Source organism: Calonectris borealis, chromosome 3 (genome assembly GCF_964195595.1).
Source record: "Calonectris borealis chromosome 3, bCalBor7.hap1.2, whole genome shotgun sequence".
Taxonomy (NCBI): Eukaryota; Metazoa; Chordata; class Aves; order Procellariiformes; family Procellariidae; genus Calonectris; species Calonectris borealis.
The window spans coordinates 83,294,923-83,321,718 of NC_134314.1; the positions used below are offsets into that span (position 1 = coordinate 83,294,923).

Genomic DNA, 26,796 nt, shown 5'->3' on the forward strand with positions numbered 1-26,796 from the left:
GAATGATTTCTTTTGTGTAATCTAAAATCCCATAATTTGGTTTAAGATTACACAATTTTGAAGTCACCTAGCTGTTATTTCAAGTATGTTTCTGCAGAGAATAATGATGTATTATGGGTTAGCATTTACAGAATAAGCAGCTTTATAAGGCAGTTGTTTAGCTAAAATTTCAGAAGCTAACCACAAAATGATCCAAGGTATGAATCTTTAGATCATCTTTGGCTCGGCAGAGGTATAACCCATGTACTGTGCTGATTTGATGGCTTGATAAGACTGACTTGAATCGACTAGAGGGTTTAGATCAATCAACTGACTTGACCAAAATAATATCCTTTGGCCCTTTCTGTTATTTTTATGTGACATCCTTTAGCTTCATCAGAGTTGTAGTCCTGAGATAGAACTTCATTAGGATACCCCTTCTCCTGTTTTGCCTATATGCTTCTGTTCCAGCAGTTTGATCCAAAGATCTGTACGTGGTCTCTGAAGTTCATTAAGTTCATTAACTACTTCCATAGTGTTGTGTGTGTATATATATAGAGAGAGAGTGTGTGTGTATATATATGTATGCTATTTGCCCAAAAGGGAAGTAGTCCTACAGTACTTTTTTCTGGGAACGCCCTGCCTTAATTTGTTGTGGGCCTCCTCTCATCATTATTAAACTGTCACTTTTTGGTCTGTGGCTGTGGGCTTGGTGGTGCTAGATTTATCTCTGTGGTAGAAACTAAATAGCTTTTCTGTCTTAGTTGCATTTTCATGTAAGCAATATATTCTATGTTAAATTCCTAGATCCTCCAGGTCTTCCTCATACTCACCTGTTCTTATAATTTGGATGGGGAAGAAAGTGTCTCTATGGGGTTCTGAAGATTTCCACACCTCCTGCAAGTTAATTTTGCCCCCTCTTTAGAACAGGCCGGTATTGCTTATCAGGCATCGGGGTCAGCAGCATCAGACCACCCTGCTATGAGCTGAGGCATTCTGGTTTCTCCCAGAAGTGAAACCAGACTTCTTTTGAGAGGCACTTAGCCCAAGAAGGGAGAGGATTTTAATCATACCCCTTATGTTTTCACCCAAGCTAAGGTGCTTTAGAGCTGTGCTAATTGGCCTGATGTTCTGGTTTTAGATTCGTGGGAGTAACCCTCAGAACTAATTTACACAATGTGCTTTGAACTGAACTTGGTAATGCAAATATAATGTCCTATTAGCAAGCTATGAATGGTTCCTGCTGGGATTTGTACAATGATTCTGAGCTCATTATTACTGTCATTCAATACTGTGGATGAGTAGAGGAAAAATAATTAAACAAAATAGTACTTTAAATCCCAAAAGGAATGTAAAATCAACAAAGTTGAAAACCCAGAAGTCTTAACGTGTGTTTAATATATACACTCTGTGGAAAGGGAGGGGGAAGCATGGGTATGTGTTAAACACTCAGCATAGCTGCCCGGCCTAATTGGATCGAAAAATTGATACCCAGTGAATCGTGTATTTCCCCCAAATTATTCCATATTTCTCCAAGTTTAAGACTGATAATGTTACATGGAAAATGGTGTAAGAAGTATTTTCTTCTAAACCTCCTTTAAATATAAGTCATCTTCCAAAAGTGTTGCTTGGGGATTTAGCTGTGTGACTCTTACTGATATCACTGGAAGCTTCACGGCTAAAATGCACAAACAGCGCTTTGAAAAAGCCTCTTGCAATCCAACACTGTGGAAGCATTGCTGTGTGAGCATTTCTCATTTCTACAACTTGACCTGCTGTGAGCAGCAGAATCTATGGGAGACTTTAAAGTTCAGAAAACTGTCGAATGTTCCTCAAGTTTGCATAAACATACAGGCTGGTACAAGTCCACTTCCATTAGACTGTGGGCAATTTGACCCAACCTTTAAAATTCAGTTGCGGGGGGGAGTGGAGGGGGAGAGGAGACAGGCAAACCACTCTAACTGTTCAACTGACATGTCAGTCAGCCAAGCAAAGAGGCAGCAGCTCAATTGAAAAAATACTGTCCAGTCTGGTGCTCTGTAGCACTTGGCTCTACTCAGACTTGAACAGAGTGCCCTAGAAAGTGGGCTGTAATATGCTCATCAGCTGCAGACCAGCTCAAACCAACGGAGTTCCCCTTGGGTTCAGTTCTTCCAGCAGCACTTTCCAACCTGCTCTTCATTAAGACTTTTTTTTTTTCCTGTTTGACTCCATCCACTTCTCTTTCTGGCACTACTCCAGTCTGTTCCTGGGCAGACTGTCTCTCTTACACTGTTAACTGCCCAATAATTAGACCAGATACCTGAGCAGGAAACCCAAGTCATCCTCTCTATGTTCAGGCTGTGGGACTGGTGGAAAATTTCATTCCCTAGGCATCACAGCCCAAATTTGGTGTGGTCCAGCTGGTGGGTTGCAGGGAATTCCACCTACCTGGCCACCTTTTCCATGAAGGAGTGATGAGAAACAGGTGGATGTTGTTTGAAGAGCTGATTAGTTTCTCCTGAGAGTGGCCAGAAGAAGTAAGAGTTATTGCTACTCTTGCATCTTAGTGAGAAGAGAAGGTTGAGGGAGGAGGCATAAAATCCTAATTTTGTACATTTTGGAGCAGCCTCATAATACTGCTGGTGCTGTTGCTATGGGTTTTGGGATGTCCTGAAGATTTGGACCTTGACTTTTACCAGAGTTGGACTTCTAGCTCATGTCTTCAAAACTTAAGAAATTAAAACTTTCCATGTGCCACTCAAAAAATAATTTGGGTCATGAAGATTAGATCAACTAAGCGTGTGAATTCATACCTAAAGAACATTTGGTATTAGAAAATGTTAAATTAAGCTACTGTAGAAAGAGTCTACTTCAGCCACTGGGAAGTTATTTTAACATCCACAGAATGACCAGTAATGTGTCCACAAACTACCAACTTGGGAGTCCTTTTTAGATTGTGCTAAAAGTTTTCTTTTCTGGCAGTTACTGCAAGTTTGGTTTGGAGAGCAAAACCAGAAATAAAATTCCCTGTGGTAATGAATGATTTACAGCTTAAGTGAAATAGCAAAGATGATAAGAACTGAAAAAGAGAAATCTGAAAGGCAGAGGAGTGGAAAGAAAAAAGAAGAATGGAGGAAAAAATGAGACACAAACAATGTAGACTTAGGAGTCAGGGAGGGAGACAGCTAGGGTAATATGGCAAATGTACAAAAAAGAAAATCATAGTCAAAAGTCAAGAAAAAGTGTCAGCTCCACCAGAAATGGTTATTTTCAGTGGAAAAAAAAAAAAGAAGCCACTGCATTTAAGTATTGTGCTGCTTTGAAGAATGAATCCACTCATCCTACTTACAATATAGCAATGCTGAGACTCCATGCGAAGGGCAAGGTCTTTAATTCCCTTCTTTTATGGACGTTACTCAAACAGAGGTTTAATTCAAATAAAAGATTTTCTATTGGTGCTGAAACTGTCTGCTTCAATATAGAAAGAGATTTTGAACTAGTAATAAGGCTGCTTTTTTCATCATCTTTCTAAGCAAAATATGAATTAAGTCTCTTTTTTGCCAAAAAAAGGTTACAGGACCTCAAATATTTTATAGTTTATCCAGATAAAGGGAAGATGCAGATTTATGTCTGGCTCTAGTGACAGAGTATCAAGAAAAAAAGATGAAATACAGAGTAGTATAGGTGGAAATTACATGGTAATCTGCAATGTAGCAGGTTTTGTTTTCCATTGGAATGTCATTGGAATCCCTTGCGTATTGTGCAGTTAAAAGTGGTGTGTGCAACTCATTTATAAAATGTACTTTATCATCTTATGGGAAATCTTATGCCTTCATTGGGACCGCCTTAACTTAGAGATATTAAAGTTGTTGCTTTCAAGAGCTCTAGTGTAGTAGAGTTTTGCACTAGAAAATTAGTAAGAAAGCTAACAAAGATTTTATAGTGTAAGCAATATTTTTAAGTCAGCCATTTAAATTAATGATCCTGTCTTGAAAGCAGTTCAAAAAACATCAGCCCACTCAACAGTGTGCACTTGTGTCTGTGACTCTGCCCTGTTGGGTGCTCAGGATTAGTATGAGCACTTAGTGCACGTATATTCTTGTAGCTACATCAGCTGCTGTAATTTTCCCAATTATATTTTGTAAATCTCTGCTCCAGCTTTGTACGTTAGTAGTAGAGAGGCTTTTAAGGCGTTGCTGCATGTTCATGGTTAAAAGCATCATGTTTACATTGATATGTCAAGTATAGCCAAGTATTACTTGATGGGTTTAACGAAACTCCTAAGCAGTTGTGAGCAGGTTGCATAATGCCCAGAGGAGGAGGCGGCCGGGGCAAAGATTTTTCAGGATTAAGGGAAGAGATATATTAAGGCTGTCTGCGTTAGTCCTTGTGCCTGAAATGGCTACAGAACAGGCTCTGCTCAAGCCTCCCTGCTGGGCAGCTTCACATTTTTTCTTGTTTAGAAGCCCTGTAATTGCATTGCAGAAAAGATGCCTGGTATAGCCAACAGTGGCCAAGTAGTTTACAAAGGGTTTTGAAAACTGCAGTGTATCGGACTATGTGGGACACTTCGCTTCTCTGTATTGCTGCTCATTGTCAGCTATTTTTCAGAAAAGAATTGCTGCCTCTCTGTAGTTTGAAGACCTGTTCTGGATCCTTGGAGAGAACAGCAGTGCAAAAACGCAAGTTAGTGCTATTTGCAGTTATCATTTGTAAGCGTTGCTACAGGAAGTCACTGCTTTATTTGATGTCATTTCAAGGTTGTTAAAAAATAGCTTGCAATGCTGAATCCTCTTTCTCCTCGCTATTGCAATTTGTATTACTTCTAACCTTCAGTATATACCTTTGAGCTCCGCTTTGCTTTCTTTAAAATAACCTGAAGGACTGATGTCTTAGCAGCCATTTGTTCTACTGGAGTGAAGATAAGTGTTTGTCATTTTCCTTTGTCAGTGGTAACATCGGCCTTTTTTAACACTTTTTTTTTCTTTTTTTGTTGCTTTTCAAAGCTCTTATGCCTGTACTCAGCTTTCCCTTTCATCTCTTTTAGTAGCCGGATTCTATGGCAGCATTTGGGAGCAAATTCCAATTTTTTTTTTTTTTTTTGGCTGTGCTGCAGTGCTGTGTTTTTGTTCCATAAAGAAGTTTTGAGCACAAACATCTTCTGCTTTAAATAATTGTATTTGTTGAAATACAAAATATATTTTATCCTCTGACTGAGGGCTGTCTCTCTATAGATGCCTGGGTTCTTGCTAATTTGTATAGCCTGACTAGCCAACATGTTGAACTGGAGGAAAGATAATTAGCAATATTAAGACGAGCATGAAATTTTGCAGAATCCTTTTGAAAAAAAAATTTCTGGAGGGGTTAGAGTGATTCAAAGAAATCTTTTACCATCTTTCCTTTGTGACCTTAAATTAAAAAGCCAAAGTGGGTTACTCGTTTAATATAATTTTTTGGTTGCAATTCAGGGACTAAAACATTAAGTGTAATACTGAATACTTGAAAGCTCAGCAGAACAGCCACTGTGGGAGAACTTAAACAAGCTACTGTATATTTTAGAAGCCTTGATGTTGCTGAACGGCTGTGACATATGTCCAATGGTCTATGGATCATCCTTATTAGCCATGAGGTATCCTGTTAAGCCAAAAATTGAATCACGATTTCGCCTGTCTTATAGTTTGTCTCCAAACTAAAAAAAGTTTGAACTGTTTCTCCTTTTCATAATATAGGCATTAGATATTGTCAGTTATTGTCATGGAGCTTAGCCCCTGCATAAAGCCTAATTGTTCTCTGTTGTTTGTCTTGGATAGCTATATAAATGGCTCATTTTGGGTCTTTTTGTTTTATCTAACAGTGTTAAAATAAATCTTACTTTCAGGAGAAACTTGTGGCAATTCGAGTAACAAGTTTGAACTCTTTTGGTGCCTATGCACATGTCAAGTCTGGTTGCCTTCTTAGGTTGTGTAATGGTTTCCAGATGATTTCTTGTGACTGCTGACAATCCACAGAGGGCAAGCTGGACACATGGCTCTCCTTGATGTTCAGGCTTTGCTTTGCGAGGAGAAATGAGAAAAAAGAAAATGTTTTTTTTGGAGGGGTCTGAACAAATGGTCAGCAGAGGATTGAAGTAATAGGTTGTGAACAGGCAGAGAGGAAAATCAGGTAAGGGAAAACGTGAAGAAAATGTAAGCAGATTGCTCTCTCTCCTTCCACCTTCCCCTTCATTTCTCACCAACTGCTCAGTGAAGAATGGAAGGGAAATAGGAATGGAAAGTGAAAGGAAACTTTCCTCATGGTTTTTGGAAAGGATATGATACTTTCAATACTAAGGTACATTGATAAATTATTGTGTAATGTTCTACGTAACCAGTGTCTTGGGTGGCTGTAGAGAAGCTAGCAAAACAGGAGAGTCCTATCCATGTGATGGGGTGGGAGAGTAAAACTCAACCCTCGCCTTGCCTATAGAAGAATTCAGGAGCCTCCGTCCCCTGAGGATGTCTCAGTGCGGATCTCCAGCATCCTTCCAGAAGTGGTGCTATGCAGTCACTCTGGAGCTAAAAATTGTGCATGGTTCCACATCTTAACTCAATTTAAATAAAGTAAAACCTGTCTGTAATGAAGAAAACCTTTCTGGGGGAAGTTGGCTTATTTATGTCAGCAGAATAAAGCAGAGAGGTAGTTTGGGTTTGAGTTCAGATTTCCCTGCAGTGAGAATGTTGCCATCCGGTACCAAGCGCGTGAAGAAGTAGGAATGGTTTTCTCCAGGTCTGCAGCCAATTTAAAACTTCATTTGGTGCACCGCAAACATTTGTAGCTTTTGAATCATTTGTGGAAAAGGAACCAAACCTGTGATAGAGGGTCTGCACCTGGCCTGTGGTTACCACAGAGGTGGTATGTGCAGGAGAGAAGTTTAAGTTGGAAGGCCTGGAGGCTGCTCCCAGACCCATGGCTGGACAGGTGGGTGGTCTTGCACTAATCACTTCATAACCCTCCCTACAGTCTATATAGCCTTTTAAAGTATCAAGGCAGGTCTGTTGTCATGTAACTTCAGTGCTCTGGTCACTGCTGGGCCAACATTTCACTTACCGCTCCTTTAATTTAGAAGCAGTATGCTTGCTTTAATGCTGCATAATAAAACAATTCGTAAAATTTCAGCTGATTTTTTTAAAGGTAGATTATTTACTGAAAGTATTTAGAAAGTAATTTGCCTCCTTCCCCCTGCTGTCTCCCACACGTAGCACAGGAGGAACCACTGTGTGTCAGGCTCGCCAGATTTTACAGAAATCTGAAAGAAGCTTAGAAACCCTGTAAAAGTATGGTAATTCTCTTCAATTTAATCATCACAGATCTTGAAGGGTCACCTGTCTCTTTGGATGAAAAGTACCACGTACAATGAAGAAGGTTTGGGAGGTAAATTCTGGGAATGTCTGTTTTTCAAATGTGCCTTTTTATGCAGGGTGATTCCCCCGCTCCCCTTTTCTGCTCTGCAAATCTTTTATGCCATGCCCAGAAAGACAGAATTGTAAGTTGTTATAGGCAGAGCTGCTAGCACCTCCTGTCATTTCTCTTTATAAGATCTAGTTTTCTGGGTTTTATTTCTTTGTCAAAACTTCTGTTCATGCTGAGATTTTCTATATCTTATATCTGCCCTGACATCTAACTTGAGAGCAGGATGTGGCTTCTCTGTTAAAATCAGTATTTTCTAGATACTATATATGTTTAGCTGTAATTTTTTTTTACATCAAAGGCAAGGTATCACTTGACTTGTTGCAGGCTCAAATTCATTGTTGCACCAAGGCCTGCAAATTAAGTCAGCTGTAAATATGTTGAGAGCCTCGTAGGCAGAAAGACAAGCAGATGGAGCATGTTCTTTGCCTGCTTCTGCTATGTGTAAAACACTGCCATATTTCCAAATGAGCTGGTACTTGGCCTTTCCGGGGTCTTCTGAAGAGAGGAAGCTGGTTGTCTTGGGTATTGCAGTGCCCACCCACTCCCAGCAAGTCTAGAGGTTAGACTGTGCGCTTCCTCCGGTTCAGAATGTACCCATGTGTTTGAGAGAAAGTTAACAGTAGACCCTCTGTATCAACAACCCCGAAGGGAACTTCCTGAGGAAGACGAACTGTTCACTCTGTACTTTACCTCTTTTCCTGCTTCAGTGCAGCATAAGTAAGAAAATGCTATGCGGTCCTGCCAATTTTGTATTTCTTTATTAGTCTTCATATATTTTTTTTACTTCCCATATTTTTACAAAGGTTGAGGGTATGAAGTGGCAGCATACTATAAGATTTTAAATGTAAGAGTGAGCAAAGTACTTTAAGACAATGATGCTCAAGCTAGAACCTTTAATTGTTTGTTTCTGTGTATCAGAAGAGTTGCCCTATGGTATCAGAGCAGTTGACCATCTAGTGCTGAAGAGGCAACTGAAGCTGATGGCAGAAATCTTCATATGGGCAAGATGCAATATACTGCATCCCTCTGAGAGCTGTGAAAGCAGTGGAGTGGCATTTGACAATAGATCCCTGAAAGCCCCCTGTCCTCTTGTGGGATGGGGTTATGATAAGATCAACATTACCAAATCACCCAGCACTTGCTGCAGACTCTCTTCCGTCCAGAGGGATTGAGGCTGTCTAGCAGCCCTGCATAGTGCAGCCCTGCTGCATTCACACAACTCAGTCCCAGCAGAACTGCTGTGCTTGAACTACCCACTGGTGGCATGTCACCGCAAAGCACAGCTTTGCATTTGTGTGGCAGGACAGTGTCCTATTCTCCAGGCCAGCTGTTTTCAGGAGGAGGAAAAAACATTGTGGTTGAGTTATGGAATCATCTCCAATTAGGCAGATAGTATCTTCAACTCCATCAAGTAAGATTGGGTGAATCCTAAATTTTGGCCACCTCATCTTTGGTGGCAGTAATTTCCTCAGGCTAATTTTGTGCTGTTCTGCAATGGTATTTAGAGGATTAGCACATTCCTTAAACCAAACCACAATTGCTGGAAGAGACAGGTAGTAACTACATATCTCGGTATTTACTTCATTACTGGAAGACAGTCAGTGAACCAGCATGGCATTTTGTTGATTGACTTAACCCAGAACGTTAGCTTTTTTGGAGTATTTGCACGTCCTTATCAAAGCATCTATTTTGCTCTCTTTAATCCTGGCCTTTTCTGTTCTTTCTACTTGAATTCCCTAGGAATAATGCACTGGAGACAGGCTGTTGTTCTTTATGCAGAGCTTGTTCTTTGGGTTTTTCCGCTGTCTGTCTGCAAGATGCAAAATTCCTTACCATTTTGTAATCCAAAATCTTGTTACTGGGGCTTGATAAATCATCTTGACATGTAGTTGAGCGGCTGAGATGTCGTCTCTGAAGTTTGACTGGCTTTTCAAGTTAACCTTTAAATATATCAAAGCCATTCTGCAGTTTTTCAGACCCCAACTTCACACATTCATGCAGCACATCTTCCATGACAGAAAAAATCAGATATTTTCAACTAATCATGTTCTGCCTTTGTTTTTCTCTTAGCGTTAATAATAATTTCTACATTTAAAAAATAGAATAGTGACAGGACAAGCAACCTGTCAACCTTGTTCACACCTTATTCTGCCCTTATATTTGTTCACCCCAGGTGGATCAATGCATTTCCATGCACTTACTTCTATTTTTATATCATTTTTAACAGCCAAATCTCATCCTAGATCTTTAAGTCGGGCAAAAATCTCATTGAAGCCAGTGGGAATTTTGCTCTACCTGACTAATAAAGTATTTGAGAAGGAATGTAATGCTTGTGGATCGGAGAGGCTAATTGTGTAGGCTTCAGTTTTGTTGTGCAGGCAGGTAATGTCTGGCAGTTCTTGTCATGCTGGGTCTAGACCTGCTAGCAGCCATTGTGGCTGTTCCAACCTTTAATTTTGTGTAAAAATGTGTGTCGCTATTCACCCCCACTCTCCACCCACCCAAAAAAAGAAAAGGAAAAAAGAAAAAAAAAGAAATAATGCCTTTTAGAATGGAAGGCAAAAAATTAACTTCGGACTTTGTATCTCTGGGACTCAAGGTGTGGATCGCTTGTCTAGTAGAGAACTACAGACCTGTAGGCTAGCTGTGATACTGGCTACCAATTTTTTGAGGCACCTAACTCAATTTTAAAGACTTATTCTTCTGAGGTGCCAAGCATCCACATCTGGAGCTTCCATATGGACGCTGGGTTCAAGGTGTCTCCAGTCAGATACTCAGTTTTAGAAAGTTTTTGAAAATACTGATCATAGAACCCATATGTCACGATCCATAGGTCGTTGTAAGCTCAATTTGTGAGGACCAAGAGCGAAGGATAAAAATGATGATACACCTTCATGTGCAGGCTCAAATAATATTTGAAAGTAATAGAAATAGCATAACCCTGGTGGGGCTACTTTCAGATGAGAAACAACACGTGGTGTTATTTTAAAAGAACTCTATGTAGGTTAATTATTAGAAGATATTTATGCAGCTTCTAAAATGGCAGATTTACGCTCTGTAACAACTAAAAGGCCACCACAGGAGCTCACCGCTGCCCCTCAGCTCCGTCTGACCAGGACTGATTCCAAGACTGGACTTCATCTGCTGCTGTAAGGACGAAGAAAAATATGTGATAAAATAAGAGAAAGAAATGCTGAATCACTTTTCTTCAATTAAGGCTTCACAAGAAAAGTCTATTTTTAATCTTAGCAAATACCCTGGTGTCTGATCTTCTGTGAGTATTTATACTTCTTTATTTTAATAACTCCCTTCAAGGCCAATATAAGCTAAGCATGTAAATCCCCAGAGAACTGATGAAAAAAGCAATCCCATTCACTTAAATGTAAAAATAAACCATTTGGCATGTTTATGCAGGAAAGAATCTCATAAATTATTATTACTTTTTTTTCTCTGTCATCTAGTACTTTCTTAGCTAGATTGAAGGCACGCACAGCTTCCTGTTTGCATTTTTTTGCTTTGAAGTGATGGTGAATAGATTCATTAAATTAGAACAAAAAATCTGCTAATTTGTTGCTTGTCTTCTATTTCAAATGGATGATCTAAAAGGCTGAAAGTATTTCTGTATTTGTTGCAGTGCTGTTTGCAGTTTGTTACGAGGGAAGTAACCTCCATCGGATTTTTAAGCAGTGTTTTCCTTCCAGCAAAATCTCCAGGTCACAGGTCTTCCAATTACATGCAGAAGGCGGCAAGGAGACAAAGCTAGTCTGGGTAGCTTTCTCTTTCAGCAGCAAAGTTTGCATTTCTTTTAATGTAGTTAAAACATTTGACAGGAGAGAGTAGGGTTTAGTGATGTGAGGTGATTTCCAAATGAGTGTTAGCTTTTTACTGACCTACTTTTGACTAGTGGTGTATTCTTGTCCATTACTTTTTGTCATTGAATAATGCTGGTATATTAAGCTGTGTGCTTCAAGGGCATTGTAAAATTGCATGTAGGGGCAGGACTGAACTGTGAAAGTGCGAATTACTCTATCAGATCATACCCAATTAAAAAGTGACAAGCACAGCAGGAGAAATTGAAGGCAAGGTTTATCTTTCATGTAACGTAAGAAGTCACTATGTCAGTTAGAAACAAAGTGAGTGTGAAACAGATTCTCCACCTTTTCTCATCCCTCTCCAAAAATTAATAATATCTGCTGACTTCATTATCCGAAAGAATAAGCTCCTGAGTTGTAACAGCTCATGTTGAAGGATATTACGAGAATGGCAAGAGAAGGGGAAGTACAGCAGCCATACACCTTTAAGCTATTTGCTATCAAAGCATGTGCTGAACCTCAGGTCAGTGCATTGGGGATTGACGGATAGGGAGTTTGGAAAAAGTGGTGGTAGTTTGTATAAAGCTGTAGTGTGTCGTTAAAGGAAGACTTGCAGTCTTGCAGGCTCTCCGCAGTTCCACAGGAAGCGTAGGAATAAAAGCATGGTAAGGAAACCGGGAACTTCTACTAAGCCCTGTAGTTGTTATAAAACTGCTACAAGCTAAGGAAACTTATTTAGTCTCCAGTGCCATTGCAAAACCCCTTATATAACCTTTTGCATAACATGCACCAGCACTCTTCTAATGGTGAGATGGGTCTGTGAATGTATAAACGAATACAGTTGTCTTTGTACAATACAATCTTCCAGAATCCTGCTGGCTCAAGAACCTGGTTCTGATGATGAACCTGGATTAAAGATGTTATGAACAAAATTGTGGTGCTTTCCGGTGTATTAGGGTTGTGGTGGGTTTGGGGGTTGGTTTGTTTGTTTGTTTGTTTTGGATTTGGGGTGTTTTTTGGTGGTGTTTTTCTTTTTTTGCTAATCCGATAAACTCTCTCGTAAAATAAAAAAAAAACAAACCCAAAAAGTAAATCAGCTTTGCAAAAGATGCCCTATATTTGCTATTGGGATGCAGACTGCTTCAGTGATGTCTGAATCCTGTGTGACCAGGTGAACACCACCTTCTGCGTCGATGTTGCATTGACCCTGCTGCTTGCTGCTAATGGTATTACCTAAGAGGTTTCAGTTAGTGAACTCCTCTGTGTGTGTATGTGTGTGAACACAACTTTAGCACAGCTGACTTGATTAACGCTGAGTTTTCAGATTAGGCTTTAGTGTGTGACATTCTACTTTGTGAAGAAAAAAAAAATACAAAAAAATAAAAGGGGAAAGTGAGAAATATGTGAAGCACTTGATATGTGTAAGCTGTGCTTGGAGGCATTGTATTGTAGGGAAGATGGGGGAGATGGATGGGTAAATTCACAGGGTACCTGATCCGTGTAGCGAGATTTGCCCATAAAAACAGTGATGCTCTGAAGAAAGCATCTTCATATAAAATATATATTTAATTGATGTACAACAAGTTAAGAGTTTAAAAGCGACCAACTGATTTACAGTCCCACTAGACTTGGAGTTGGCAAGCAGCTGTTATGGAGGGGAAAAAAAAGTTATCATAATGTGAAAATGGTTGTCCTCTAAAAGCCTCTATTTTCCTGGAGGGGATTTACCTTTTCCCCTATTCGTACCCATGATGGAGTACCAAGGGTCATCTAAAAGAATGGCTTTATTATTGTGTGTTATGGTAAGTAGTTTATTGGAGTTTCTTCTGAGTGAAGAAGTTGTAGGGACTCGTATGCAGGCAATATCTAGGTCCCAAGTTTAAAAACAAACAAACAAAAACCCCCAAAACACCAAAGCACAAAAAACCCTCCAAATCTCATAACAATCTTGAGTGGTAATTCTTTCCATTCTATAATGTTTTGGTTCTATCAGAAGTAGTTTGATACAAGATTCATAACATTTTAAAGGACTCTTGTGCATGGACTGACGAATTAGTTAGGCTTGTTTGCTTCTCCTGAAGGTAAAGGAGTGTGGGTTTTCTTTCTTTTTTTGTGTGGTGTTTTTTTGGTTTTGCTTTTTGTCAAGAGGAAACTTCTATAAACTATGCTTTTGTTAGTCTCACCATTTTTCTGGCATGACCAAGAGGTTAATGCATTAATTACTAGATATATTAATGTAATACAGATACAATAGACTTTCAAGAAAAAAAGGGAGAAGACACCCACACTGTAATTTGAATGTGAAAAAGATTAATGGAATTCTCATTTCTAACTGATATATGTAAAATTTGTGCCTAAGAGATGAGTTGGTTTAAAAAAAAAATACAAAACTGTACAGTTATACCATTACCTAACTTTGACTTTTATTTTGCAGTCACCAGTGTAAAAGAAAATGCTGAAAAGTACATGGAGATGCTGCAGGATAAACTACATAGGTAAGGATGATATAAAGGAAACCTTTGAAAGCTTAAAAATGCTTGTTAATGCAGCATTGGCATCCATGAAAATGTTAGGGAATGTTTTCGAACTTGCATTAGAATAATACCAAAAATAGTTCAAAGCTGGAAATCTCGTAAGTGTTAGTGTTATGACCTCTGTTCATGGCTATGTTCAGCAGCTTTGCCACCGGCCTGCCAATGGATGCAGGTAAAAGAAAGAATTGCTGCGTTCTCTAGTGCATAGCACTGCTCTGGAGCAGCGTTGGCCAGAGAAAAGGGAGCATGCGTGCGGTTGGTGTGCATCGCGCCAGCTCCGCCTGCAGGTGCTGTAATCAGTGGTGTGAGCTCTTGAACACCCAGAAGCCCTGAAGTATTGGCGATGTGACAGCTGGTTGAAAAATCCCCCCCTGTTCCTATGCAAAACCCAACTCTGAGCAGAGCCAAGGGATTCCTTACCAGAATTCTGGGCATCTTTAACAAGTAATGACTCTTTATATAACAGTTTTGAAAGAATGCCATTTGGGGGGGATTGTGGAAAGCAAATAGAAACCAAGACAACAATGGATATATTTTAAGAACTGAATTCTAATGCAGAATTTACTTATTTTTATGCTTTTTTTTTTAAAAAAAAAAAAGCTAGCATTTATATTTCCTTCCCTTGCTGTGTGAAGGGGGCTCTAGATCACTCCTCAAATTTTAGGCTGCTCCTTGAAATATGGTGAGCAAACATTGCAGTGCTGTTGTAATGGAATCTTTTGTGATCGTGGACTTTGCCTTGCACAAGTATATTTATATTGAAACAAGCTTTCATAGGCAGTAATTGGAGTCTGTGTCTTAATAAAATGCAACCCACAAAATTAGCACCACTTCCATTTCTGTTGCTGAGCAGGTATAATTAATAAACTTGTTGCCCTCATTATCTTCTGTTATATTGATGAAGAGAGGTTCTAGATCTTTAGATTTGCTCACTCGTACTTTTGAATATAGAAGTATTTATTCTGCATAACTCTCAAATTTAAAAGTAATTCAGAGCTGAGTGAAAAATGATGGGAACAGACTTCGAAGATCAAGCTGGGTGTCTGTGTCCTGCCTAATCCCCCTCCTTAATAACATTTATACTCCAATCCGTAAGTGTAAGACAAGTCTTAAGAACTTTCTGTGGGTTGTCTTTTTGAAAACCATGATCTTTATTAAAAAATAAAATACGAGGTATAACAACACGTATTGATGCTTCTAGGCTGTATAGATTTAACTGACATATCAGGCTCCCAGAAAGAAGTAAATTTCTTTTTAACTGTTAAATAGTTGGAGAATCTGTATAGACTTTTTTTTCTCTTTCCAAGAATTTATCAGATAGAATTTGCAGTTATGGTTTAATTTATTTATGCCTTTTTTTATAATCTTTGGGTTGTCTACCTGGACTTTTCTGCATCGGTATCTTAAATTGCAACACATTTTTATGTATCTTGATAGGTGTGATTAATGAACTGGCAGCATGCTTTTTTCCCTCTTCCTGCTATTTGTGGGAGAAATTTCCATGCTGAACTGCTGGTATTCATCCTGCTTCTGCGGGGAGTATCATTTCAGGGAAGGGATTAAAAGTTAAATCCTCTCTTTGGCACTGCTTTATATTTTGGGAGCATTTTTTTATGAACAGTAGTTGACCATTTCAAACTTCCCGTAGCAAATTTAAGAGTTGTTGAATATAACTTGTTGCTTTTGTATGCAAGGGTTGCCTTCCTCAGTACCACGTAGACCTGGGCCTGTTTCAGTCTAGGTTCTCTATTGCAACCAGGCTACAGGCTTCAAAGTTTTGCTGTTAAGTGTTCTTCCCAGCCTGTGCTGAGGACACAAAAGTGTGAAGTCCGAGTATATTGCTGCAACCGTACTGGTGCATTTAACATGCACTTCAGAGCTTGCCATCAGCTCATCTGTCTCTAACAGACTGTTGCAGTGTTGCCAAGCTTCTAAAATTTCCCTTCCTGCCCTTAAGAATTAAAAAAAAACCCAAACAAAAAACCCCCAAACTCACCAAATAAACCCAACAAAAAACTCCCCCCAAAAACCCACCACAGTGCTGGCCAAGCCCCCAGATGGCAAAGATTCAGTCCTGAACCAGTGACAGTTTTGCAATATGTACAAATGGTATTATTCTAAAAATAGTTTATACCAAGTAATTAAGGACTAAGAATTTCTTTTAATATTGGTGGGAAGAGAAAATCTCTAATGTTTTTACCAGAAAGAGGTCTCTAAGATACTACATCTTTAAAATGTTTTTCTATTTATGCTAATAAAGTGGTTATAGATACTTGTTTTTTTAAAGGTTCTTTGGACTTTAAGTAATTAACTACACCTGCTTTGCAGCTTGAGTAATTAAAAAAAGTAAGCAAGAGCCCAAGAGGCTCCTCACCCCTCCCCCACCTCCCCCACCTCCCTTAGAGAAGTAACTTGAGAGACTTTCTCTATTTTTGGTCTTCATATAGATGCTCAGATTACTCCTTTATATATATCGTAACCTAAAGAAAGACCCTCTAAGGAAAGTTTAAAGAATAAATTTTAAGTTTACATTGTAGACAGAAGTAGAATTTGCATCTGACTCATGGATGCACTTGTTTGGATGCCTTTGAAACCAATAGAGGATCAAGTCTGTGCAGTATGAATTCAAACAAACTTCTAAAGTTTTTCTCCAGATAAAACATATCATTTGCTGAGTAATGTTTCAAATAGAAACAATGTAGATTCAAAGCCCTTCAATTTAAGGTGTTGCTTCAAAATAAGGTAGAACTGTTAGAAATGTAATTTTTGACCACTTTTATAACAGAAGAGAATTAATGAAGAAAACTCACATCAAAACAACTTTAATGAAGATTAAAGTTTAAAAAGTATCAATTTTATCAATTAAAATTCCCCCCCCCCCCCCTTTTTTCTCTTCTTTATTTTTTTAAGAAAAGTTTGGAATATATTGCTTTTGTGATTTTTTTGTTGTTGTTGTTGTTCTTTTTTTTTTGGGTGGGAGAACCTAGCCTGTTCTCTGGAGTGCCTTTTTTTTGGTTTTGTGTTTTTGTTTTGTTTTGGTTTTTTTAATAAATGCAGTACTTCTGACTGCAGCCTACAAAATACATCTGTTCTCAAGTAGCTTATTAGAATGTTGATCTCTTTGATTAAGAACAGTACTGTCTTAGTAGCCTTGCACCTACAGAAAAAAGGGAAAATATGCATTGACTAAAAAGGAAATATGTTCAGTATCTAATAATTTCATCCCAAGGAAGACTAAGCACCCATTAAGTATACAGATTACTTGACATTGTTTTTTCCTTTTAAAATATAGCTTGTATTCTGAGCAGTGGATTGACAGTTGTTGAGGACGGTATCCTTCAAGAAAAGAACAAATAAATAGCACGTTTAATAATCCTTCAGGCTGTCTCTTGAATATAATTCAAGCCACTGCTAGAGCTTATAGAGTAAATCACTAGCTGCTCTTTTGAGAGTGTAAATACCATTGCCATCACTTCCATGGTAGACCTTGCAAATCGCTTACCTTTTGTTAGTAAACAGGAGATGTGCAAAAGTGGTCAGAGTTAGGATAATGCAACTGTTCAGTGAAGACATCTGTCTGTATGAATATCTGAAGTGCAGGAAGTTTTGTTTAGATAACTTCAGCTCGTCACTTGAGCGGTTTAAGAGGGATTGTACGGGAGAAGTTTACTATAGTTGTCTAATCTAGCTCATTGAAAGTCAGCTGAGCATCTTCTTGTGGGACCCTTCTTCTTCCACAGAAAGTGTATTTCTTCATCTCACTTCTTTCCACTCCAAATGAAGGCTCTGCCGGGGCTTCATGTCATTATGATGACCAAAGCAGGCTTCAACAATCCAACTCTTTCAAGAACCACCAAGTTCTGCCATAAGTAAGCTTAAGTCATGTAAATGGTTGAGGGTCATGAATTGAGCCCAGGAAAGAGTGCTATAAAGCCATAAAAGCAGCAGATTTGGGTTGGGATTTCATGCTTAAATGCTGTCTCCTAAATCAATACTTAAATAAAAGTGACCAGATTTTGCAAAATGTGTGGGGTACCAATAAACACCTTTGAAATCAATGGAGATCGGGAGAGAGTGCCAAGTTACGTTTGTTTAGGTACTTAGATGTGGGAATCCAAGTCTAGACTTGGGGCTTGTAAATATTCACTTGTTTTTGAAGATACCAAAAAAATCACCTGCCTTTTAAATGGGTAAGAAACCTTTGATATGTATTTCTGCATGAAAAGTCATTACCTTCTGAGTTATTTGTTAGCTCTTACATATCTCAATGAAAGTCATGCGACGTGAGCAATTGTGTGTGTCTGTCACATTTTACATGCGCCCTGTATCTCATTAAATCTCTGTCCTAGCTTCGGTCTATTTCCCTTTCATTGCAGAGGGGTTTGTGAGAATGTGTGTGCATAAAAAGATTGATCTGTGTGAGAACTGTATTTGATAGCTGGAGAAACAAAAACAAATTTGTTGGACAAGGTAAAATTGGAAAAAAAAAAAAATCTTTCAGACCATTGCCCTTGTAGAAGCTGGTAAATGTTCCACAGCAAATACAGTTATCTTATAAAGCCCTGTGCAAAAACCGGAATTTGGTTACATAACTGAAACATGCAGCAAAAGGCTTTGGTTCTTTCAGCTCAGTCTTACCTTTGGAGACACTGTTGTGCTATTCTTGCAGTAGTAGAGGGAAATAAGCCATTTTATTTTTTAAAAAAAAAATAAATCTTTTTTTTATACGTTTCTTTTTATACTTTTAATTTTTTTATATTTTTTTATACCAAAGAAAACTAAGATTAACTTAATGGTGCAAATCAGCTTCATGAGATTTAGGATGAAATAACAATGCTTGTATTTTTCAAGCGTCCATCTGCTAGATATCTGTAGAAACATATTTGGAATACATTGCCCTTGTGAAACTTATTAGAAACTGATAATCTGTGAAATTTTGCACTCTTGAGCAGATGGAGTAAATGTGGCGGAATTGTTATAAGAGAGTGTCATCTGAAGATTTCTTTTTTTGTATGCTGTGAATGATTTGACATTTGCCCTAAGAACTGGGTTTTTTGGCATACCAAACATTTCCCGAGTGGCATTGCATTTAACGTGAAAGTTATGCCTGAACCATAGCCTGAACAATTAATGATGGAGACGATATACAATGAAGGAGCATCTCACAAGTGAAAATACATCTTGAGGAGGAAGGAGGCAGTGAGCAAATAAAACATCAGGAGAAACCAAAGATCTTGGGACCATTGTTTATCCTTCTGCACGCACTCAGAATGTAAGAGCCAGACCTGTCATGGAAAATTGAACCCCGAGGCAGCAGAAACCCCAGAAGGAGCTGCCTTCATCGCTAATTAAAAAATGAGGCGTTTAAACGTTTCTCAGGACTGTCATGGTTTTCTGCAGTGAGGTGAGGTCATATCCCTGCATCCAACTGGAGCTTTTTAGCCTCCTGTACCCACTCAGAGCCCTGTTTGAAGTCTGACGCTGCTTTTGAAGAGCAGCCTGTGGTATCCAAGCCTACCAGTACAAGCTTGCATTTTAATGACAAAGCCCCTCTGTGGCCAGTACAGACTCTTCTGTAAGGGCCGGATTTCATCTCGAGCTGTTAGTGCCCTGCCTGTCAGTGTGTAGGAAGCCTGGTGTTTGCCAGAGGAGAACTGCTGTGCTAAGGCTGCTGAGTAAGGCTTTGCAAAAGCTTTTCCCTCCTGTATACGCAGCAGCGCGGGCATGCTTGGGAATGCCAGATGGCCTGCGGTAATTTTGGGTAACGTGTGACCCGCCTCAGTCGCACTGAGGGCTGTTTCAGCTGCTGGTAGTATCTTCAGAGTGCACAGATAGGACTGAAACGCCGCCTTTGCCTACCTGCCCCGAAGACTGTGTGTTTTCTACTGTGCTTCCAAGAGAGCCCACAGTCCCGTCCCTTGCTGGATAATGATCTGATCTTTCTTTGCTTACCAACAGTTCTGCTGCAGGAGTGTTAAATGCAGGTTAGACAAAATACTAGATCCTTCTAGTGACTCATTTAGTCCCTTTCTTCTTCCCAGCTGGTCTAAGTCATACACAGCTGTGAGAACATCAGCTCCGAAATTGTGAGCAGCAGACACTTTATATGCGGTGATGCATTCTTTTATATCTCATGGCCCACATGGTGATGGCTTCTAAATCCCTTATCATAACTGCCTCAGGCTGGAAACAATTTTTTTGTACCAGCCGATGTAAAGATGACATTTCTTGAGCTGAGGGAATTTACCGTGATTGTACTGTTCTCCAGACCTCAAAAGATTATGCTGTGACTTCCATTCATCACAAAACCAGGGCTTTTTAGTTGCTTTTTCTAATTCCTAGATAGGAATCATGAAATTATTTTGGGGGAATAATATTGTTCAAGAATAACTGGTGGCAATTACACAAAGGTGTTTTATTGAGCTATTTTCTGTGTTTTTCTGTAAGAATGGGGAAGCGAATAAATATGCCTGCTAGTAAGATGTAATATTGCAATGACTGTGCTCTGCCATTCTTGAATGATACAGCACCTGGTAACTTTGCAAATGTATGCAAAAGGCCTCAAGTTGTGCCAAGGGAGGTTTAGATTGGACATTAGGAGAAAGTTCTTTACTGAAAGAGTGGTCAGGCCTTGGAACAGGCTGCCCAGGGAAGTGGTGGAGTCACCATCCCTGGAAGTATTTAAAAGACGTGTAGATGAGGCGCTTAGGGGCATGGTGTAGTGGGTATGGTGGTGTTGGGCTGATGGTTGGACTCGATGATCTTAGAGGTCTTTTCCAACCTTAATGATTCTATGATTCTATGAAAACCTTTCTTCTTTAATTGACTCTCTTTCGCTATTTGTCTTGGTTCATTTTCTATTCAACAATGTTTGTTTTCATGTTAATGGTGGCTTTTTTCCAACTCATGGATGCACAGTGCAGGAAATGTAGTGGAATCTTACCCTGATGTGAGGTGTGCTCATCTGCACGGTTCCTTGTTCTTTGAAGTGTGAAGGGGATTGTGGGTGTTTAGGACAACTTGTATTTACTGAAGAAGCAGAAGTCAAGCCCAAGGTGTGTTTTACCTGATCTCATACATCTGTGATTTTTTTTTTTTTTAAGGGTTTCAATCAAATATCACTTGATTAGTTCAGAACAAATGTGTCTGCAACCTAGTTGCTCAGGCTGCTAGTGCATGCATGCATTCTGCATCGGAAATTTGTGGTTTTCTTATGCAGGCAGTGTTTTTAATGCATTTGAATGTATAGTCTTCACCGAGGTCCATTCCTTCAGACGAGACCTCCAATGTCCTGAGAGTTCCATGCCACAGGACAAGTCACAATTAATTGCCACCGCGTCACGTTCCATTTTTTTTCACTTGAAAATGAACAGTGTTAAAACAGTTATTCTTGTCCCTTATTATTCATCCTGTTAGTTTATACCATGTGTCTTGAATCTCCTTTATAACATACTAAGTTTCAGAAATGTTTTTGGGAGCAGAGCTGGGTATGAATGCTCTCAATAGCACGGCACAGCAAAGGGACAGTGTTTCATACTGCTGATGGTCTTAAAGCCGGTCTAAGATGGTCTTAGAGTGCATCAGAAGGGCTGAGTGTCCTTGTGGATGCATAGCTTACTCTCTCATCTGGTTATGATTTCTCTACTGTTCCTGTGTGTGTGGGATATTTCTTTTTTTTAATATAACATTGATTATATAGGGGTAGTTTCCCAAAATGTGTTGTTTGCTCGTGACTTCAAGCTGTTGCTTATGAGTGATCCTTATCTCCCTGATAAAGCGCCCTTGGATGTCGGTGAAATCACTTGTGTTGCCTGCCAGTGCAACAAAGGGCTGCAGGACTAGGCCCAGTGTGATTATCTTAAATACTGAAAATTGGGAACATGATTAGAACTGGATGTCACTGAAAGTGAATATGGTAAATACCTTACCAGATTCACAAAACTGGAAGAAATTTTTGCACACTTCTGTGACATCTGAAGGCATTCTGCCTCAGCTGTGGTTTGCTCTTCTTTAGAGTAAACCAGTCTCTTTTGAACATACTGTGTAGTTTTACCGTACCGGTGGGTTCCCAAGAAACTTTCAACTACCACCGCCAACAAAAAACTTGTCTGGGTTCAGTGATGTTGAAGAAGCATTGCAGTGTCACCAAACCCATGTGGGGACGATCAAAGACTTTACTTTGGAGAATCAATTCTCCTTGTTGTGAACAATACATTTGCTTTGTTGCAGTTACCTTATTCTTCAGTCTGCATGAGAGACACTGTCATGAAAACAGGATTATTGTTTCTTAAAGGCTCATGTTTTCCTGATACTCCTTTCCGGCCTGAAAACAGCAACTTATGTTATAGCACTTACTTTGCCATGGAAAGGTTATGATATCATGAACTGAAGGATTATTGCTTCAGCTGTGTAACTGGTAACAAGAACATAGGAACTTGTGAACAAAAATAGCATTTTAAATAGATTTCTATAGGGCAGGAAAAAATTGGCAAAGCCAGCATGTATATGCAGAGTTGCTCCCACTCGATATTCAGGAATAGTATTCAAGCTTTTTTACTACCCCACTGATCTTTTGTTTTGGTACTATTGTAGTGAGGGAAAGTTCACTTGCCCAAAATATTCATGAATAAAAGGAGCTATGAATAATGAAAAGCGAACTGCTAAGTGTGCTAGTTAATAAATTACAGGTGATTTTTTGGTTGCTGTATTGGCCCAGCCTTATTTGGGAGATACATCCGCTTTTTTTAATAGTTTTGGAAACTTAACTGGATTCACCATTGTGAAAATTAACAAGAGGAAAAACTTAAGTATCCTTTCTCCCTCTGCTTTAAATGTTTGTGTGCTTTCTTGTTTGCTGTCCTTTAATTGCTCTATCTTGAAGTTAGCATTCTTAGAGAGGGGGCTTTCTGATTCTCCTCCTGGTCTTTCCTTTATTGTGGCTTCTCTATCTCTCTTCCTTCCACTTGTCTCATTTCCACTTTGTAAATTTTATTCTTACCTTCTTTCTTTTGTTTCCAACTTTATTCCTTAGCACACCGATTTTTTGTGTATTTCCTCTCTGTATATCATGGGGGGGGAAGTTGTGGGAATATAAGAAAGCACTTGATTCACAGAAAACCTGTTCTCACCTTTAAAACACAGCCGATTATTTTTCAAGATATCTTAGACTGCATGACCACAGTGCAGGTTCTCATTAAATGTTCTTATTGTCTTCACAATCACTTGCAATATATTTGAAAATGTCTGCAATGTCCTGACAGAGTATCTTGGAAACTCTTAGTAAATTTAAATTTAAATAGTCTCACGAGAAATTTGATGGTATTGCTTAATGGAAATGGATTACCTTAGTTTAATTGGGTCTGGAGGAAAGGGGAGAATTTTTGCTGTTCCTTTTGTTTCTGGATGTGGAAAGTGTAGCTAATGCCCACAAGGGGTGGAAACTGAAATAATCTCTCTGGAAGTGCAGCAGATTCAAGTTTGTAATCCTGTCTCTGCAGCATAATGCGTATTTCATCTTCAGAGTGATCTGGTGCCATGTGCTACTGGAGATCCTTTCGTACACAAACTCGTGTCTTGTGATGGGATGCAACTCTTTGTTCCCAACCTGTAACTTGTGTCTTTCAGCGTTGGCAGAACTAATATTTATACCCATCTATAGATGAAGAGCACATTGCACAAGCAGTAAAAATGGGGAAGGGCAAAGAATGTAATCTACCTCTTCCACCAAGTCAGAAAACATAAAAAAAAAAAACACCCCGAAACACAATAGGAGATTATTGCATTGATGGAACCCACCAGGTCTTTTGTGGCAGCAGCAAGGATCTTCTGGCTCTGCAGTGATAAAATGAGTGCTTGCTGCAACTAGAGAAGGACTTTAATTCCTGAGGAAGCATCTGCTAGCTGAGGTGTGGAAAGGGCTTTTTGCAGAAAGGGAGAGATGTCATGGGGAGGCTTTTGGGTCCAGCAGTCCAGGTGACATAACACAAAATTTACTTTTCCATTTTAAGTCCTAGTGAAAAGCTGGTATTGCACAAATGTTTATTTGGTATATATTGTGCCCTGAACATTTTTTAATGCCTGTTTGGCTTCTATATGAAACAGTAAGAAGTGAAGAAGGGCACAAGAATTGCAAGCTTAGCAATTGTTGTTGTCTTTTATTCTTTTTTTGACATTTTGCCTGTTCAGGGATGCTGGATCACAAATATTGATTTTCTTTTTAATTGGGAGGTGGGGGAACTGTGGCACATGACTGTACTGTTGTATGAGAAGTAGGGGAAAACTCTGTTCCAGTGTCTCTTAAAGCACATGGTCACACAGCATTGGCAAAGACAAGGTGACAAGGGATTTTGCAGCTTATTCATGGAAAAGCTTGCCCACCTGCCCCCCTTCCGACCAGGCTCTTTGTCTTCCATTTGTTTTATACTTAGCGTAGCAAAAATCATCAGAGGGCAAGGCTGGGTCTCCCTTTCTAAAAACAGAAAGTATTGCCCTTGCTTAAAAAGAAAATGTGCTGAAAGTTCACAGCCTCTCTAGCTGGTTAGTAACTGTGTATTTTGTTAGGATCTTTTCTTATTCTGTATGCCTTTTTCTCACGCTGCATTGTTCTGTTGCTGGTCAGAACTCTAGAAAGCTAGAGTTCAACACTTTGCTGAAACTCATTAATGTCACGGTAGGCCTCTGCTGCAAACTCTTGCCTCATCAAGAATAAGTAATTCTACATCACTGCTGCTTTGGTATGCTGAGATTTCCCTATTTCGCTTGTGCTCTTCCCTGTTTTCTCATCTTTTTCTATTTGATTGAATTACATGTTAATCACTGACTTGTGAATATGGAGAGGATCCCATTTTGTCAATGGTGAATGTCTAACATGACTGAGGGATGCGCAAAGCTGTTTATCACCTCTGTGTCCATGGCATTAAGCTTTTGCTCTCTTGGTGGATGCATGTGGGTGAATATACGTAGTGAGAAAGACCTGATCCCTTCTGAACTTGGCAAGAAAATTGTTCAGAGGTGGCTCACAGCAGCCAGCGTTCATTGTAGCTAAACAGGGTCCAACCAGGGAGGATCCGTAGACCCTGCTCTTTCTCTCCTGCTCTTTTTGAGCCAGAACATGATTTGGCTCCTGACCTTATTTGACCCTGCAGCCACAGCAGGTCATATCGTGCCCTCACACGTTTCAGAGGAACTCCGTAAGCACGCGGCTATTGACATCAGTATTTGGCCAACACGCTCATTTTTCCAGGTGTGTCTTCCTGGTTACAAGGGTTGAATTTCAAGGTACATTCCCACATGATGACAATATATCATCTGTCCTAACTTTATCTCTTCTAAAAGGGCATTTCTTTGTCCTGTTGTTTTTAATTGTTATGTATGCTTAATTCCTGCTCAGTCAGTAGTACACAGGATGATTCACATTCCCAAATTCACTTGGCACTGAAAGTCTAAATCTGTTATCCTTTCAGAGAGGGGCATATATTATAAACTGTTGAATTTTATATTGGAGAACAGAGACGAATAAAAATGATAGGAAAATTGTACATTCCTTCTATATGCTTCCTGACACTTGTGGTCAGAGACGGTAATAAACAATAAGAGATCAGGCTCATTATTCTAATTGCTTTGCGATAAGAAAGCATTCTTCTCTTGGTATAAATAGCCATTGCTGCTATTGCAGCAGTGGGGATTTGTGGCAGCTGAGAATGTGGCTTCAATGCAAATGCTGTGCTTTCTTCCTGTGGAATGCTTTTGGAAACAAATGTATTTTCTTGGATTAGAACTGGTTGTGACTTTGAAAGCGACTGAATTGCTTCAGTTTCAGTGGAAGTCACTAGAAGTTGAATCCTTTGTGGGGTTCAGGCTCATGAAAGTATTTAGGCTTGTGCAGCGGCTCAACTGTTTGAATAGAGCTTAGATGAATACATAGATCCTGAGATGCATGCTTTCCAAAATCAGGGCCTAATTCATGCCTCTCCTTTAAATCTGATTTGGGATCAAATATTAAGTAGTGCAAAAAAAAAAAAACCCTTATTCTAGCAATTCCCATCCAGTCAAAAAAATACTCAACCCAACTGTTTAATGGCAATTTGGGGCTGTTATTGCAGGAGCCAGACAAGCAGGATGCAGACTGAATTATCAGAGTTAGTACCAAACTTGAAGCTGCTTTATCAGATTATGAATGAGGTGAGTGATAAACCAGGGTTGAGAAGCTGGCTTTATGTGGACTGCTTAATAAGAAAAATTCCCTGCTACCTTTCTCCTCATCTATCAAAGTTAAGTTTTTTACTCTTAGGATAGATTATTTATAATAGATGTTTCAGTGGAGGTAGGGGCAGAGGACCATTACTCTATTCCTTTTTTTAAAGAGAAATAAATATCCCTGAAAGCAGGTAGTAAATTTTTACATTATAGATTAGGTAATATAGTAAAAATAAACTGTACAATAAATGTAGGGACAAAATTGAGTAGTAAATTCTTACTACAAGGTGCCTTCCTTCTTCCCTTGTAAATTACTTAATTTGCTGCATTCGACATGTTGGTCCCATTCCTGCATCCACCTTGCTTTAAGAATCAAAGTGAAAACCATCAACTGCAGCACTCTATCATTTTGTGTTTCCAGTAGAGATAATTTAAGTGCAACACAGTGACATTGAATATTGATAGAAAGATGACAGGCTGTGATTAAAGTTTTGTGCCAGGTAAAATAAATGGCTGGAGGATTGAAGAGAAAACAACAAAAATATTGTTTGGTATTGTGTGGTATCTTGTTTTTTAATAACACTAATCAAATGTCCATTATTGGGTTTAAGCACTAGAAAAATTGTTCTTCCTTCTTGTTTTGAACAGGTCTTTCAGGAAAGAAAAAGCAGACAGAAAATATGTACATTTCACATAAAATACAAGGTTCTGCCCTTAAGATGCTGATACCAGTTTTTTTTCTCTGGACAAGGGAAAGTTGTCATGATTCTTAGCAGATTGTTTTTAGATTTCAGTTTGGATTCTAATCCTTCAGTATCCCGGATGCAATAGGTAATGTTTTACTG

General features: G+C 39.1%; 1 protein-coding gene across 1 annotated transcript in view; it reads left to right on the top strand.

Moving 5' to 3' along the window:
• Positions 1-26,796, top strand: part of DISC1 (DISC1 scaffold protein) — a 209,020-nt gene that overhangs the window by 146,546 nt on the left and 35,678 nt on the right. The window contains exon 10 of the mRNA XM_075146449.1: positions 13,657-13,717. Coding sequence (XP_075002550.1) covers positions 13,657-13,717 — 61 coding nt within the window. The remainder of the gene's footprint in view (positions 1-13,656; positions 13,718-26,796) is intronic.